The 14,366-nt window shown below is 52.5% G+C and overlaps 8 protein-coding genes across 8 annotated transcripts; 3 read left to right on the plus strand and 5 right to left on the minus strand.

Moving 5' to 3' along the window:
* Positions 1–804: 804 nt before the first annotated feature.
* Positions 805–2,522, minus strand: N656DRAFT_762806 (MFS general substrate transporter; the record flags this gene model as incomplete). The annotated part of the gene is made up of 3 exons (XM_064813277.1): positions 2,151–2,522; positions 1,671–2,044; positions 805–1,559 (listed from the first exon to the last, which is right to left on the minus strand). The coding sequence occupies exons 1-3, from the start codon at positions 2,354–2,356 to the stop codon at positions 805–807; spliced, it is 1,335 nt and encodes a 444-aa protein (XP_064665381.1). The 5' UTR covers positions 2,357–2,522.
* Positions 2,523–2,746: 224 nt separating this feature from the next.
* Positions 2,747–4,111, minus strand: N656DRAFT_784959 (uncharacterized protein). The gene is made up of 2 exons (XM_064816277.1): positions 3,468–4,111; positions 2,747–3,411 (listed from the first exon to the last, which is right to left on the minus strand). The coding sequence occupies exons 1-2, from the start codon at positions 3,993–3,995 to the stop codon at positions 3,070–3,072; spliced, it is 870 nt and encodes a 289-aa protein (XP_064665382.1). The 5' UTR covers positions 3,996–4,111; the 3' UTR covers positions 2,747–3,069.
* A 164-nt stretch (positions 4,112–4,275) lies between these two features.
* On the minus strand, positions 4,276–5,215 carry N656DRAFT_849174 (uncharacterized protein). Its single transcript, XM_064819330.1, has 3 exons — positions 4,968–5,215; positions 4,737–4,892; positions 4,276–4,676 (listed from the first exon to the last, which is right to left on the minus strand). The coding sequence occupies exons 1-3, from the start codon at positions 5,035–5,037 to the stop codon at positions 4,606–4,608; spliced, it is 297 nt and encodes a 98-aa protein (XP_064665383.1). The 5' UTR covers positions 5,038–5,215; the 3' UTR covers positions 4,276–4,605.
* On the plus strand, positions 5,131–5,525 carry N656DRAFT_467277 (uncharacterized protein). The gene has a single exon (XM_064809748.1). The coding sequence runs from the start codon at positions 5,212–5,214 to the stop codon at positions 5,482–5,484; it is 273 nt and encodes a 90-aa protein (XP_064665384.1). The 5' UTR covers positions 5,131–5,211; the 3' UTR covers positions 5,485–5,525.
* A 512-nt stretch (positions 5,526–6,037) lies between these two features.
* On the minus strand, positions 6,038–7,055 carry N656DRAFT_762812 (uncharacterized protein; the record flags this gene model as incomplete). Its single annotated transcript, XM_064813278.1, has 3 exons — positions 6,038–6,426; positions 6,527–6,606; positions 6,716–7,055. The coding sequence occupies 3 exons, from the start codon at positions 7,053–7,055 to the stop codon at positions 6,124–6,126; spliced, it is 723 nt and encodes a 240-aa protein (XP_064665385.1). The 3' UTR covers positions 6,038–6,123.
* Positions 7,056–7,965: 910 nt separating this feature from the next.
* N656DRAFT_719357 (uncharacterized protein) lies at positions 7,966–9,079 on the plus strand (the record flags this gene model as incomplete). Its single annotated transcript, XM_064812359.1, has 5 exons — positions 7,966–8,236; positions 8,304–8,423; positions 8,488–8,606; positions 8,676–8,760; positions 8,835–9,079. The coding sequence occupies 5 exons, from the start codon at positions 7,966–7,968 to the stop codon at positions 9,077–9,079; spliced, it is 840 nt and encodes a 279-aa protein (XP_064665386.1).
* Positions 9,080–9,162: 83 nt separating this feature from the next.
* On the minus strand, positions 9,163–11,032 carry N656DRAFT_784964 (putative O-methyltransferase). The gene is made up of 5 exons (XM_064816278.1): positions 10,609–11,032; positions 10,401–10,527; positions 10,207–10,330; positions 9,692–10,134; positions 9,163–9,617 (listed from the first exon to the last, which is right to left on the minus strand). The coding sequence occupies exons 1-5, from the start codon at positions 10,777–10,779 to the stop codon at positions 9,298–9,300; spliced, it is 1,185 nt and encodes a 394-aa protein (XP_064665387.1). The 5' UTR covers positions 10,780–11,032; the 3' UTR covers positions 9,163–9,297.
* Positions 11,033–11,333: 301 nt separating this feature from the next.
* Positions 11,334–13,254, plus strand: N656DRAFT_784967 (uncharacterized protein). Its single transcript, XM_064816279.1, has 7 exons — positions 11,334–11,437; positions 11,500–11,744; positions 11,822–12,203; positions 12,293–12,410; positions 12,468–12,535; positions 12,600–12,630; positions 12,714–13,254. Exons 2-7 carry the CDS (start codon positions 11,586–11,588, stop codon positions 13,060–13,062), a joined length of 1,107 nt encoding a protein of 368 aa, XP_064665388.1. The 5' UTR covers positions 11,334–11,437; positions 11,500–11,585; the 3' UTR covers positions 13,063–13,254.
* The last annotated feature ends 1,112 nt before the right edge of the window (positions 13,255–14,366 follow it).

Below are 14,366 nucleotides of genomic sequence, written 5' to 3' on the forward strand. Positions count from 1 at the left end.
AGTAAACAGTTGGCTCTTTCACTCAGCTTCGACTTTTTTATTTGGTCTCCAAGGTAGGTACCTAGCAGAGGAAGGGGGGGTCTCTAACCCCATGTTCTATCTTATAACATTGTAGTTCGGCACTAGCAAATTGAGATACCATGACAGCATCATGGTACCTAGCCGGTGTCATAATGTTTCCTAGCTGGTGTCCTAATGTTTATATAATGGCAGGACTTGCTAGTGCCGGACTACAATGTCATGAGATAGAACATGGGGTTAGAGACCCCCCCTTCCTCTGCTAGGTACTCAAGCCCTAGACACCATCATACAGCCTCCTGTATGCCACGACTTCACAGTCCGAGACGGCCAGCATTGTAGGGAGTCCAGCACCCGAATTCGTTTCATCCGAGCAATATAGGTTGCGCAACTCCTGAGCAAAGTTGCGGTTATCGCCCCTGGAAATGAACATGTCAAGTGTCTATGGCACACGCTGGATATGCAGAGCAAAGCATCTTGAGCCGAACCAGGGGTAAGTATCTACCTAGGTAAGGGTGGCCTTGCATATTGTGATGCTTGAACAGGCCAGGTGAAATAAGTGGTGAAAGTTCCCAAAAAAAAATTCACACAATCTAACTCTTTCTGGTATTGGTATTAGGAATGGAACATAGGGAGATAGGTTCTTACCTTATTGTTTTGTTGTGACTCCTAGCCCCCTGATCGAGATACCGTCCGAGTCGCTGACCACTATATACATTCAACAGAAGCTGGCCCACCAAAAGGACAATAGCGTATGATATATCGGCCCAGTACAGAACCGCCAGGTTATATCACTCTCGCAAAGCCGAAGCCAACCTTGGCGATCCGGCTTGCTGCCATGCTCACGGTGGAAGCCATGAGCAGTGCGCCAGCCCACACAAGCAATCCAACCCAGTTCCCGTCGCTGCCAAGGATGGTACCCGCGATTGGGTTCCCTATCAGCACCCCCATACCTACAAATGCGAGCGTCATGCCCAGCCGCGTGCCGATCTTAGCCTTGTCCGCGCTCAAGTTGACCACAGCGGCCGCAGGCAGGCCCATGAAAGCACCAGCCGCGAAGCCAAACAGCACGCTAACGACAATAATAGCAGGGGCGGTCCGGACAGCTAGCAAGCAGAAGGTGAGCACGGCGCTTACTAACGCAACGGCCGTCTGCACGTTGATGGAGCCCACCCTGTCGGCGTAGTAGCTGGGGATCAGCCGCCCCGGCAGCGAGCTCGCGTTGATCGTGACCAGGAGGTAGTCTGCCTGCGAGGACGAAACGGTCGTTTCGTCGAGCGCAAACAGTTGGATGTAGTTGAAGACGACGTACAGGCCCATGAAGCCAAAGACGAGCCCCAGATTGAGCAGGATGTATGGGACGTCATGGAATGCGGAGCGGTCAATCAGGTTGCGCGGTGCCCGGGCCGGGGTCCTCGATTTCATGGCCGTTGCCGCGACGACTGAGGTCACTAAGAGGAAGAAGGCCAATACCCGGACCGCCCACCCAAACCCGATGCGCAACTGCATCTCGGTGAGGACGATGGGGAATATGATGCCACCTGGGGAAAGGTAGACATGGTCTCAGCTATGCGCCTTGGAAATGTTCTAGCGCACGGAAAAATCACAAAATAAATAAACAAATACAAAAAAGGGGGAAGGTGGATACATACCCAAAGCACTCCCGGTGGAGGCCACCCCGTTTGCCAGCGCCATATTGCGATGAAAGTATTGGGAGACGACAGCAGGAGCGGGCAAGTACACGCAGCCAAATCCGAGACCCGTCATGACGGCCTGGGCGAGGAAGACCTGCCAATACTCGGAAGCAATGCTGGTGAGGAACATGCCGAGCACGAGCAATACCGAGCCGGTCCACAGCAGCGACTTGAGGTAGCCCCTATCGAAGATAGGACCGGCCGCAATGGACACGAGGAACAGCAGGAAGGCCTGTGTCGAGCCGATCCATGCGATGCTGGACGCGCTATGGGACTGCAGGAAGTGCAGCTGGTAGAAGGTCTGGAACACGCCGAATGCGTTCATTAACCCCCTGTTTGGTTCGTATCATTATGATTAGTTAGCAATCTTGGGGGTTGGCTTCATGTAGGTGCCGACAGAAAAGGGGTCAGGGGTTAGGGGTTAGGGGGTTGGCTGACCAAGTGTTCAGGTTCAGACAAAAGGCACCCACGACTTGCAGCCATGCAAAGAGGTTCGCCTTGGGCGGGCTCGGCGGGGTTGTGGCGTCAGCATTGCCGTTGCTGACATGGCTCCCGTCTGCTCCATGTCCCGGACCGTCTGCCGCACCGAGATCGATCGGTGGGGTTTTGTCAGAAACTCCACATTCTACAGTCTTGCCCTCCATGGTATGTGGTGGAATGTTGTTCGCAGTAGTGTAGGCCGCTGATTCTGTTGCCTGTTGCACGTTGCAGGTTGACTACCTGAATATCCTGTCAGCCGAGGCTTCAATCGAACTTGAGCCAACATGAACTTGAACCTGGTCAATGGCAGTCCCGTTGGGTGCATGTGCCGATCTGTCTGTTGGTTTGATCAGGGTTGGGCATTTTGACCTATCTATTACTACCTTCCATTAATGTTAACGTTCCGGTTGCGGCCTTCCTGCAACCCTACCACCTAGGTACGGCGCATCGACCGTTGCAGGTGCCGCAACATGATCCAACGGCATCAATATTAGCCGTGTTTCCCCGGTCTTGAAGGCACTGCATGTACTCAGGATTGGTACTGGTCGGTTCGCATCTATGCTACTATCAAATTGAAACCGTTCAGGAAGGGAGCCTCCTACTGGTCAATTTCCAGCCCGGCCGCCCTGGTTCATGGGCATCTCGGCATTGAGACCTGAGCTTGTGATATTAGTGGTGCGTATAAATCGCCGGTTAGCTGCGCCTTACTCCTACCTACGACCTACATGTATGTATGTACAGTACAGTACATACTCCATCTTGTCACAGGAAGGTTCAGCACTGGACCATCGGGTTCCCATTCTTCACGGCCCCCGATCAGACACTGTCCGCTGGCTACCGGCAATCAGCGGAATCATGCCACACAATCTACACCCGCTCAACGTGCATCGTTTGTTTCAACGGAGGCCGTCGGCCACAGCACCCGCCCGTCCGGACAAGACTTGAAGCGCTCAATCATGGGACCGGGGACCTCATCCTGATGCTTGAAGCAGGCAGTGTGCTCCAGCGCCCATTTCTCTAGTGCGCTCCAGTCCCTGCACATGCGGACTTGCCCTGCGCCGGTGCCGGGTGGATTCTGGAATCCAGCATACCGCGGCGTGTCGTCGGCATTGCACACGACATCCTGGCGGAGCTGATCTAGACAGTGCAGGGCGTGAGAGAGGGCAATGTGGTTTGGGATACCCTGCTCTGTGTACATGATGTAGCGGAAGAGTGTGCGCTGGGAATCATGGTGGTCAGTTCATGTTCTAGTACCATGTTCCCCTGGACACATACCAGGCAATGCAGATTGTGAAAGCCCTGGAGCAGATAGACGCCCTTATCTTCATCCCATGGAAAGCGGTAGGCATGGGGTAGGCGTTTCTCCCTGACGTAGTCGGACGACAAGGCTACCACCCCTGGATCACCGCTCAAACTCTCCCATAGCTTGGACACGGCGGTGAGGTTGTCCGCCGTGTACTCGGTATCGGGGTATATCTGGATGGGAAGTGTGCGCTTGAGGCCAGCTGCGAGGTTTGAGTCAATATCAGTGGTCTTGAAGGAATCACGGACTCGATACTGACCATAGTACGAGACAGAATCCGTCTCTTGCGGTGAAGAGGAGCTCCGTATTTGTCGAGTGAGGAGTATGTTGGTTGTTATCGAGATTCCTAGCAGGATAAGTGTTCCCAAATTGATCAGCCAGGGTAGGAAACCAGGGCTATGCCAGCGCTGTCGAGGATAAAGGTTCTGAATAGACTCGTCGTTTCTCCATTGCTCGTTAGGGTCTTGCTGAAGGGCGTGATACTTTGAATCCGGCGCCATGTCGAATGGTGATGGTTGGCTACATGCTGGTAGGGCTTAGGGGGAACCTGGAAAATACATGTAGGCGGGTAAGGAATCAGTACGTAGGATTTGAGTCCTAATATGTATACAGGGCCGGTAGTCTGAGCCAATAGGTGAACTACTTAGGATATGTACAACCAGCATTCTTCCTCATCTGGTTGTACTACCCTACCGTAGCAGCGTGCAGTCATCCTGTACATGTACCGTTCTACTCCGCTTACGCTTGGAGTGACAATCCATGACTGGATAATGACCAGGTGCCCCAATTACCAGGATTTGGGCAAAAACATGAAGTAAATGTCTGCTTATTCAAAGGTAGGCGGGAATCTTGAAGACAGCCAGGCTACTAGTATCCAAGCTGTAACCGAAGCGACAAATCTTGCCCCCTGAAGCTAGGTAAACAATGCGTGGGGCGAGATGCCCAGTAACGACCGTACATAAATGAGTGTGAGTGTGCAAAAGCTGGCAATCAAAGAGGAGCAACAAGCTATCTCGAACCCAGTAGCCCTTGGAGCAGCAGCCCTTCACAACCACTTCAACTGATACGGCTCATTCACGGTAGAAGTTGGCTCATCACGAAGCCAAACTCTCAGACACGAGCATCAACCCACGACTGGTCAACCTGGGCTGGATAGGCAACGACCTCGTCCGCATCAACGGCTGTGACAGAGTCAGCACGGCTACAAACTCTAGATTTTGAAACATGAAGATTTCACCGACCCTCTCTCTTGGTGTTGGCCGCATCGACCCAGGATTGGTCAACTTGGGCTGGATAGGCAACGGCCTCATCTGCATCGACAGCTGTTACTCTCTTGGTTTTGGCGTCCACCCAGGATTGGTCGACCTGGGCCGGATAGGCAACCGCTTCATCAGCATCTACATGTATATTGGCGAAGGATTAGCAAGTTCTTCATCAAAGGAACTGAACTTGAATTCCTACTCAACACGTACCAAGGCGTGGGATGACGGCAGCAGTTGCGGTGACAGTCAGGAGAGGAGTGAGCAGATATCGAAGCTTCATTGTTTTCTTTGAGTGACGGGAAGATCTCAGGGCGAGTTTTGATTCAGGGCTCTGGAACCAAGTGGGCTGGAGATCGGGAAGCCGTCTTAATGAGTTAAGGCAGGGATTAACTGGCCTGAAGAGGGCAGAGAGTCTACTTCTACTGCTAGCAGTAGTGTCACGGTATTCCGAGTCATGTTTCAGTCGCTTCCCGTGTGTGCTCAAGGTTCTTCGCAATGCCCAGCCGGTGCCTGTTATTCTCCCGGTGCCCGCTTCTCGGTCTGTACCAGTCGATTCCTCCAGCCGCGTACATGCAGTTGCCGCTCGCGGTTACGCAGTTGCGATGATTCCCGCATCCGTCTCCAGAAGAAGTTCCGCTTTCTCTCCCGTTCCACGGCTGTCACGAACATATCTGGCAGGTGTGATCGGACTGTGTCTCGTTCAAATCAATGGCATAGATTGAAGTAGCAGCGCCTAGTCGCCGAGACCGCGGCAGTGCTGACCGTGCTGCACTTGGACTCAGCGGCTATCCCGTCGCCCCCAAGCCTGAGTTGCCCCATCGTGGAAGACAATAGAAGTTGGCGGTCGACGGCAGCAGGACCATGATAGCATACCTCTACCTGCGCCGTCAGGTTACGGTGGCCCATCACATGCTGTAATGAAACCTGTCTGCATACCTAGGTACTACCAGACGGTAGGCACGGGGATAACGACTGCACCAGGACGGGATGCAATATGGCAAGCCCTCTCAATATGTCGTTGGAACCTGAAGGCCGTACCTGCACGGGGTTACATCTCGGACTTTCCGCCATATATACGATATATATGAGTACTAGTAGGTAGGTAAACAAACAGTTCCCTTTCTCACTTACCGGCATCTGTGCTGTGCCACCGGCAAAATGGATTCCTTCCTCGCCGCCAACGGTCATACAATCCTATCCTTCATCATCAACCACAACATTCTTGCTGGCTACCTTATGCTCCGTGTCGCACAAAGAACTTTGCCTACTACCTAAGGTACGGTACATACATGTCGGATATTCAAGGCGTAAATACGGTAACCTGAGGCTGGCTTACCCATTCCCATCCACTGTGATGAGATTCTTATCATTGCTTTCCATGCGAATGCTCGCCCGGGGTCTGGAGGAAACCCCGGAGATTGCTTACCCGATGCGCGGCCGCCCACGCCGCCAAAGCATTGTAGTCACGACAAACCCGGGGATTGTGCCAGCCGGTCACGCCGCCAAGAGCCGGGTCAACCGGCTCGAGGGTCGCATCCGCGGCACACATCAGGCTTTGGCGCAGGTAATCGAAGCAGTGCCTCATATGCCGGGCCATGCTTTCGTCCGAATCGTCGTGGTCCGCAGGCTGAGGCCGCAGGCTCGTGTAGTAGTTCCTATGAATGGACCACTGCCGTTTTAACAAAACACAGTCAGTTACGTTATGCTGTGGTAAACACTCAGGGGTTCATGAGAATGTGGAACAAGGGACCGGGGTGGATGGAACGCACCAAACAGTGAAGCTGATGCACGACAGAGAGAGTATAGACCTGCGGCATTGCGGCAGGATATCGGACGGATCCTTGTCCCACTAGACGTAGAATGCCGTGAGTACCAGTACAATACATGTACATATCCGTAGAGGTACCCGGCAGATTTCCCCTGAATGCATGTGAAGGATGGGGCGGCCTTGTCCATACCAGGAACGATACTCTCCCAAGCTTCCTCCGTGATGCTATTGTTCCACGGATCCTCGCTGAAGGTGCGGTTGTACTTGAACGCCGTGTTGATAGTGGGGATAGCAATGTCAAGTTTTGTTGGCTGTAGAAAGGCACTGTCTCCATTCGAGCAAGCTGGCACAGAGGTCCTTGTCCCCACAGAGAAGCCGAGAGCGCATGAGACCACGGCAACTGCTGGGAGCACAAGCAGACGACAGACTCTGCTTGTGGTGCTGGCAACGGATTTTGAACTTGAACTACCGGGCGATTCCTGACGGACAGGAACGGGCAGGTAACCGGATCTTGGCCTGAACAAGTACATCGTGACTGTATCAGCAGTCGGTCGAAGGTAAACGAGATGATGGAATAGCATCACAACCTGGGGACATATATCTGGACCGGTCAAGGTGGTGACACAACCTTCCCGGGTTGAGTCTGGCCGTTTGCTTTGAACCCTTCATCTTCGCCAGATGAATGGACTAGCATGTGATCGGTGTTATTGACAACAGTATGTACCGTACAGGTTTCTAGAGACGGGCACTATCTAAGGTACTGGAGGTAGGTAAGGTAGTTACTTGAATGTGCATCAGCCTTAGATTACATGTACTAAGTCGGCTCGGATCGTGCATACCACATACAGTTGGTGATATGGCGGCCTCGACGGGGTACCTTTATCATACATACCACTCCTACCGTAGCATCAGATCCACACCTTCCGCCTCCATGGCCCCCAAACACTACCCCCTCTCTTCGGAGTCATCTCAGTGTCCGGCTCAGGTACCAAGGCATGTGGAACTTCCGCCGGATGGGAAGCATTGATCACTACCTACCTACGCAAAGTTCGTGTGAAGCACCACGGATACTACATGTACATAACTGTTGGATACCTACCTACCTTAGTTATCATGCCATCCATATGTGTCAGATGTGGTAGAATGTCCCTCTCCGTTGATCTGCGTGCTGTGCCATCAAGCTCCATAGATTAACTGCAGTTGAGATTGATGCGAGCCAGTGTTACATTACTGCCAGTGGATGTAGGTAGGTGCCTATAGGTCATTATCATTGTCGGTGAGATAGACGGGTTTCGCGGACTCAATCCCCCCTTTAGCGCCATGAGGCCATCTCAGGGGTCATTATTTTCTTCAAAGGCGAATCCCAAGGTTCTCGCACTCTCAATGTGCTAGCTTCACTCCGCAAGAACCTATCCCTCGGTTGACATCCCCCTTAGCAATATGCCTTTCCAGGACGATAGTCGGGGCGACGAAGAGAAGCTCAACCCTTCCGAAGGGCATCTGCTTCTAGGTGAGGATAGCTACAGCGCCGATGAACACGTCAAACATCAGCCTGTGAGGCATTGGCGACAGGGACTTCGACCGTTCCATGTTCATGGCATCTTGATCTTTCTTTACTCCGTCTTATACGTAGCTTTGGTCATTCCTACTGCCCTAAGAACCGTACCCGGCCGTGATCCAGAAGAGCCACCTGAGGCCGGACATATACCTCGTCGTAAGTGGGATCAGTAGTTGGTCTCCTCACATGATGAAGTCTTTGTTGACTATGTTTATACCAGTTCCCTCTCGTGAAGCCCTGATATGGGAAAAACGGAGGTTCCCAACCGATATCACCGACAACCCTCTCGCCGGAGACCCCCGGCCAGAGCTGGACGAAGCATGGCATCGACTTCTTCTGAGTGAGTTTGTTCCCGGTAATTGGAGTGCCGTAGATCTGATTCGTACCTAACTGTTTTGTCCCAGATGATAATATTCTGGTCCCCAAGGACTACCTGGACGAGCTCAACTTGACGTCCATCTATACAAGGGATGGGTTGCACGGGGTTGCCTCCCTCAGTGTTTATCACTGCTTGCATTGTCTAGTAAGCTTTTGTAATCTTTACTTGATCTGAGAGCGTATGTAGAAGGCGGTCTGATGCTAACCAAAACAGAAAAAGGTCAAGAGGATGCTCTTCAAGGAGCATTACCACAAGGGCAAGTCCGAAGAGGCCATGGCACGGGAGGCCAAACATGTTGGTATGTCTTCAGAACCAGCGCAATGACCTCACTCGTTGTTACAACTTCGTTACTCAACTAATCGGCTGCAATAGATCACTGCGTCGAATACATCCGGGAAGCCCTGATGTGCCAGCCAGATCTCTCCCTGGTTACTTTCCGCTGGATCAACAACACCGCACAGCACGAGGATAAATCAGCCTTTTACCCGACAAACTTTGATGTTTCTATGCACACTTGTGCCAGATGGGAGCCGCTTGACGAGTGGGCGGGCGGGCGTAGGTTCAACTTGTTTGATGTGGATCTGCTTCAACGACCACAACCAGATGGCCACACATGACTTGATGGGAGACAGACGAGCCTGGCATGTACTGCGAGGAATAAAGCACCCAATCCCAGCCGAGATGTAGAAAAATTACAGAGGTTGAATTGAGTATTGTGGCCTTCATTTAGCTTTATCCTACTAGATACCTAGTCCGCGCTGTGTTTACATACACAGGAAGTCAGTTGGGGCTTGACCAAGAAAGAGCCTATGAAAGCACCAGCTATACTCTCGAGCTATTCCCGAAGGATAGCCTCCACGATGCCGTCGGCATCTTCTTGCGGCGGCAACCAAATCTTGACCACTTCCAACCCCGCCTTTTCGAGCAGTGTCCGCCACTCCCTCTCAGTGCGCTCCATGCCGGCGTTGAAACACATCATGGTCATATCGAGCATGGCGTGAAAGTGCGAGGCGCCCTGCTCGGGGATGATCATCTCGTGCAACAGCAACTTGGAATAACCTGGCTTCATGGCTGCGCGGACCTGAGCCAAGATCCGCAGGCATATTTCGTCGGACCAATCGTGTAGAATATGGTGGAAGAAGTATGCTCGTGCACCTGAGGGCCGGGGATGAGGATGAGTCGGTCGAAACTAAGCCCTGGCATGTGGCTGGAATGGGGCGGCAACTCACCTTTCACGGGTTGTTCAGTGAAGAAGTCATACACCATGAGCTCGATTGCAGGGTCAATGTCTTGGATGCTCTTTGTCACGGAAGCCAGATCCTGCAGCACCAATCGCCCTCGATTGGGATACTTGTTATGGAAGGCAATCAGGTCATGACCCTTCCCGGCGCCCACGTCCACGAGCAGAGCAGACTCGTTTGTAGCTCCATCAAGCAACCCATCTTGAACTGGGAACCAATCGACCCAGTAGCTTCTAGCTCCCATGGTATTTCCCATGAACGCGTTGAAGTCCTTAAAGACTTGCGGCATCGAGCTGAAGAGCTCGAAGGTCCTCAGCTTTGTCTGGAAGGCGTACTGCATGAAGCCGTCGCTAGGATCAGTCGGGCATCGGTGGCCGGCTTCTCTGAGGTACTTGGGTGCCTTCATAGCGGCCCCGACGATCATTTCGCCGCTAGCAGCTGCTTGTCAGCTAGGACCACACAGCATAAAGATGGTGACAAGAGGACGGGAGACGGCAACATGCACCATGCGATGGCCGGCGGCAATTTCCTCTGTCGCCATGGCCTTGGTAACGGGAGTAGCGGTCCATGTCCGTTCAGCGACCTCCTTAACGAAGCTAATGGCTGCCATGGGCCTCAAGATTCGGACTTTGCTTGCGGTGTTAGCATGTAGACTTCAAATGATTAAGGTTTAAGTCTCCCCCAAATGTAGACATACTGATCAACAGCTCTTCTCCTCCCGAAAGAGATGCAAGCTCTGCAGAGGTGAGTGGGCCATCTGCATTTGCGATGAACTCAAATAGATGCAGATCAACTGCAATTCTTGCAGCCACGGGCAGGAACGGCTGTCACCATTTTGTTAGCTTAAGGTAAGCACGAATGCCCAAAGTGTGGAGGCAGGTAGGAAGGTACGGCCCAATCCATACAGAAAATGCCAAGTCCACGGCAGTGTTCTCTGGAACTTCTAGACATGCTGTGAGCTGTCTGCTGAGTGATAGCGCCTGTTTCCGTGCGCCTTGATCACCATCCGAGGCAAGCTGGGCAGTAAGGCTGCTGAGCTGCGCAATGAGGTCAAGTGCTTGGCTGGTTCCTGCCATGACTGGACGGGATTCGAAAGGGCGGGGGGAACTGGACGGTAAGCGGTGCGAGCCCTCGCTTTCCGGTTGCGCCTGCTGTGGTTTCAACGAGATAATGTCACAGGCGAGAATTAGGTAGGCACTTGGTAATCTTGGACCCCAAAGTGCCTCGAACTTTCATGGAGTCAAGTCTTACAAGCAATGATATTCGATACTTTTATCCTGCGCAACGAAGGCTGGCTACCACCTTCGTTCAGTGTGCCACCTCCCTGCGCTTGCAGCACGCATAACAGTCTTTGGTTTGCTCATGCTCATGCTTCGTCCGAGCCAATTGTATTGTTTAATGCAGCCAGATCGCCGTGCGGCGTGAAGCAACAACCAGCCTCAGGGAAGTCTGTTATCAGCCGATGCACCGTTGCAGTGACTGCACAACCCCGGCCTCAACCGCCAACGAGCCGTCCCGGAACACTTCCATGGTCCGAACAAGGAAGGAGTACAATACACGAGAAGATTGGCAAAGACACAATGTGAGAAGTTGACCCTATATTCCTTAAGGTACATGTTACTCACTCCAAACAAAAGTGGTTGCCGGCCGCAGCACGGATTTCGGGTGCACCTGAGATCATGCAACTACGAGGAGCAACCGCCTGCGCCACCAGAGGCCATTTATCCACTTCAGGAAAGCTTCCCTGCAGATGAGAATGCATCTAGAAGCTTGAAATACACGACTAACCTGCCTAGTACTGGAAGCGGTCTCCGCTCACTCACTGGCTTGATGGCAACACCCCGCCCCAGCATTGCTGGTTGTGCTTTCTCAAGCCTAGCCCATGGATTCCCAAGGCTCCCACTCTCTAGGCCCCGCTGTGGTTGCCGTCGCTTGGACTTTTGCTAGCCTCGCGATTCTGGTGGTTGGAGCACGCCTTTATGCTCGCCTGAGGATTGTGCGGAGACTTTCCATCGATGACTGCATCATTCTATTCACTCTCGTGAGTCTCTTCTGCTATTAATTCTTCAAGTTCCGGTCGGTGACTTACATCTAATGCCGTATCGATGATCGATCTAGTGCCTCGGCCTCGGAAATAGCATCTTCCTCACCATCTCCACGTCATGGGGATTGGGACAACATCTCTCGGTCCTCCAGGCTGACCCCGAACGTGTCATGTACACGGTCAAATGGGTGTACCTGTGCGAGTTCTTCTCCATTCTATGTCCCTGCTTCGGCCGCATCTCGTTTGCGCTATTGCTCCTCGGCATCATCCCGCCAACGTCTACATCTCGAAGGACCTTTCTCAAGTGCATCATCGTCGTACAGCTCGTCGTCGATGTCGGGACGGTGATTATAAGCTTTTCGCAGTGTCAGCCCCTTGAGGGCTTCTGGAACAAAAGCATCGCCAGTACTTGTTGGCCACCCTTTGTCCAGCAATACACCGGCTTCACCCAAGGCTGTAAGTGAAGCCCCCACAATGCTAGCCTGGAATCCTTCAGTTGCATGTCACACAGACACAGAGAATACTAACTGAGCCCCGACCAAAAGCCGTGTGTTCTTTGATAGACCTGATTCTCGCTCTGTTTCCAGCTTCCATGTTTTGGAGCTTGAAGATGCAATGGAAACAGAAGGTTGCCCTCAGTAGTCTCATGGGATTGGGCGTTTTGTGAGTCTTTCGCCACTTCCGGTGAGGAGTTTGACCTAACTATTGCATGTTGCCCAGCGCTATGATTGCATCCATTGTGAAGACGGTTGGGCTTAGAGCGATTACCGCAACGGACGACTTGACGTGTATGCATCAATATCTCCTGAGAGAACAACCGAAACAGGAATACTAACACCTACCGATCATCAGACGAAATGGCGAATCTTGCAATCTGGTGGACGTGAGTGGATTTTCACTGGCATCGATAGGTGTCTCATACCTGTGACGCCAATCAAATCGGCTGACTTACGGTGTACTTACTAGTCTCGAAGCCAACCTCGTGCTCATCGCGGCCTCCGTGCCAACGCTAAGGCCCATCTTCAAGGTTAAAAGAGGCCAGATCCGCGATGGGGGTAGTGCCGGCACGGGCCTGGGCACGTGGAACCGATCCCAGAGAATTAAGATGAGCACCAACGATGACAGCGGACCTTTTGTGGCACTGAGCGAGCCGGAATCTCGTGATGAGGCTGACATCGGTGTTCAACTCAAGTCTTACGACAACCATGGATACCAGGCGAACGCCATTGCGGGACAGAAAGCGCAGGATCACGTCGGAGATGGTATCCGGAGGGACTTCACGGTGACGGTAGTCTACGGCAAACAGGACTCGTAGACCAGCTGGTGGAAGGGCAGGGGGGGAAGACGTAGAGAACGATGAGCTTAACATCAAGCCATCATCCAAGGTCCGACAGTTGCCGGAAATGACTGGAGTGGCCCCCGCGTACTCCGTAGCCTGTAGGATATTCGTTCCAGATCTCTGTATACCCGTTGCTTTAGAAAAATCAAGCATCACGCCTTACTCCAGAATGGCCTCTCTCATCTGCTTCAACATTGCTGGCCATGTTGTACGAATGATGAATCCCCTTTTCCCCACTTTAGGTACTTACAGTAGGTACCTTTGTCCATTCCCCGACTTGCAGCACATACCGCAGACGAAATCACCAATGTCACCCTCAGTTGAAACAAGGATCACCCGGATGCGATCACTTGGGAAATCATGACGGGGCGAAAAGTCTCCCTGCGCACCGGTTACTTCGTAGATCCTACAATGTCGTGGTGTGTTTAACCCCCCTTTCCCCCTTTCCCTTTTGTTTATTCAGGTGGGAAAATGTGGGGCATCGAAACCACAGCAACCGTGACGTCAAGCCGAATTGAGTTAGCATCAAAACAATCGAGACTTTGAACGGTGTATCAGGCATTTTTGGACTTACGCCGCTTGAATGGGCCATTGTCTACTCTCGGGCACTATACTGACAGAGGGGCGCCTAGGTTGGGACGGTGAGAACCCTTATGCATATCGCTTGATACTAGTACCTCGCTGATCCTACGCCTTCGCAAACAGATCACGTCCTTAGCTTCCAGCCCTCGTTGAGTCCAAGGTTTACCCCTGAGGAAGGACTGCGTCGTCAAGCTCGTTCTGTGTCAGTGCGAAGGGCTGCGTTGAGGGTCCGGTTAGAACCTAAAAATATTATTGTTAGGAATAGCGCTTCCACTGAGTGACTCCCTTATTGATAGTACTGACAAAGGTAAGATCCGGAGGGGCGGTTCTTCTTCGACCTGGTAATTCTGGCAGATCTCGCAAGGAGTATGCTCTGAGGGTTTGATCCAGGACGGGCGAGGGAGTTTCGCCAAAGTGTCCTTCAACCATGAGTGCTTCTGCTCCTTGCGCTTGCAACGGTCGCACATCTGCAGAACCATCTTCGGGTTCAGTTCATCGACGATGTGAGTGATTTGAAGGTATCCCGCTCGACCAGGCTCTAACTGGAACAGGACGGGACAATAACGGGGATACACTTCTCCGTGGTTGGTAAAACAGGAAGGACAGTGGTTTTCAGCGGCCGTGCGCAATTTCTCGAGGGAGTCGAGGCTCCAAGGTTGCAGTTCTTTTTGTTCCAGCTACCTCCGACAAGGACGGAT

This window comes from Canariomyces notabilis, assembly GCF_033297395.1.
Source record: "Canariomyces notabilis strain CBS 508.74 unplaced genomic scaffold N656scaffold_38, whole genome shotgun sequence".
NCBI lineage: Eukaryota > Fungi > Ascomycota > Sordariomycetes > Sordariales > Chaetomiaceae > Canariomyces > Canariomyces notabilis.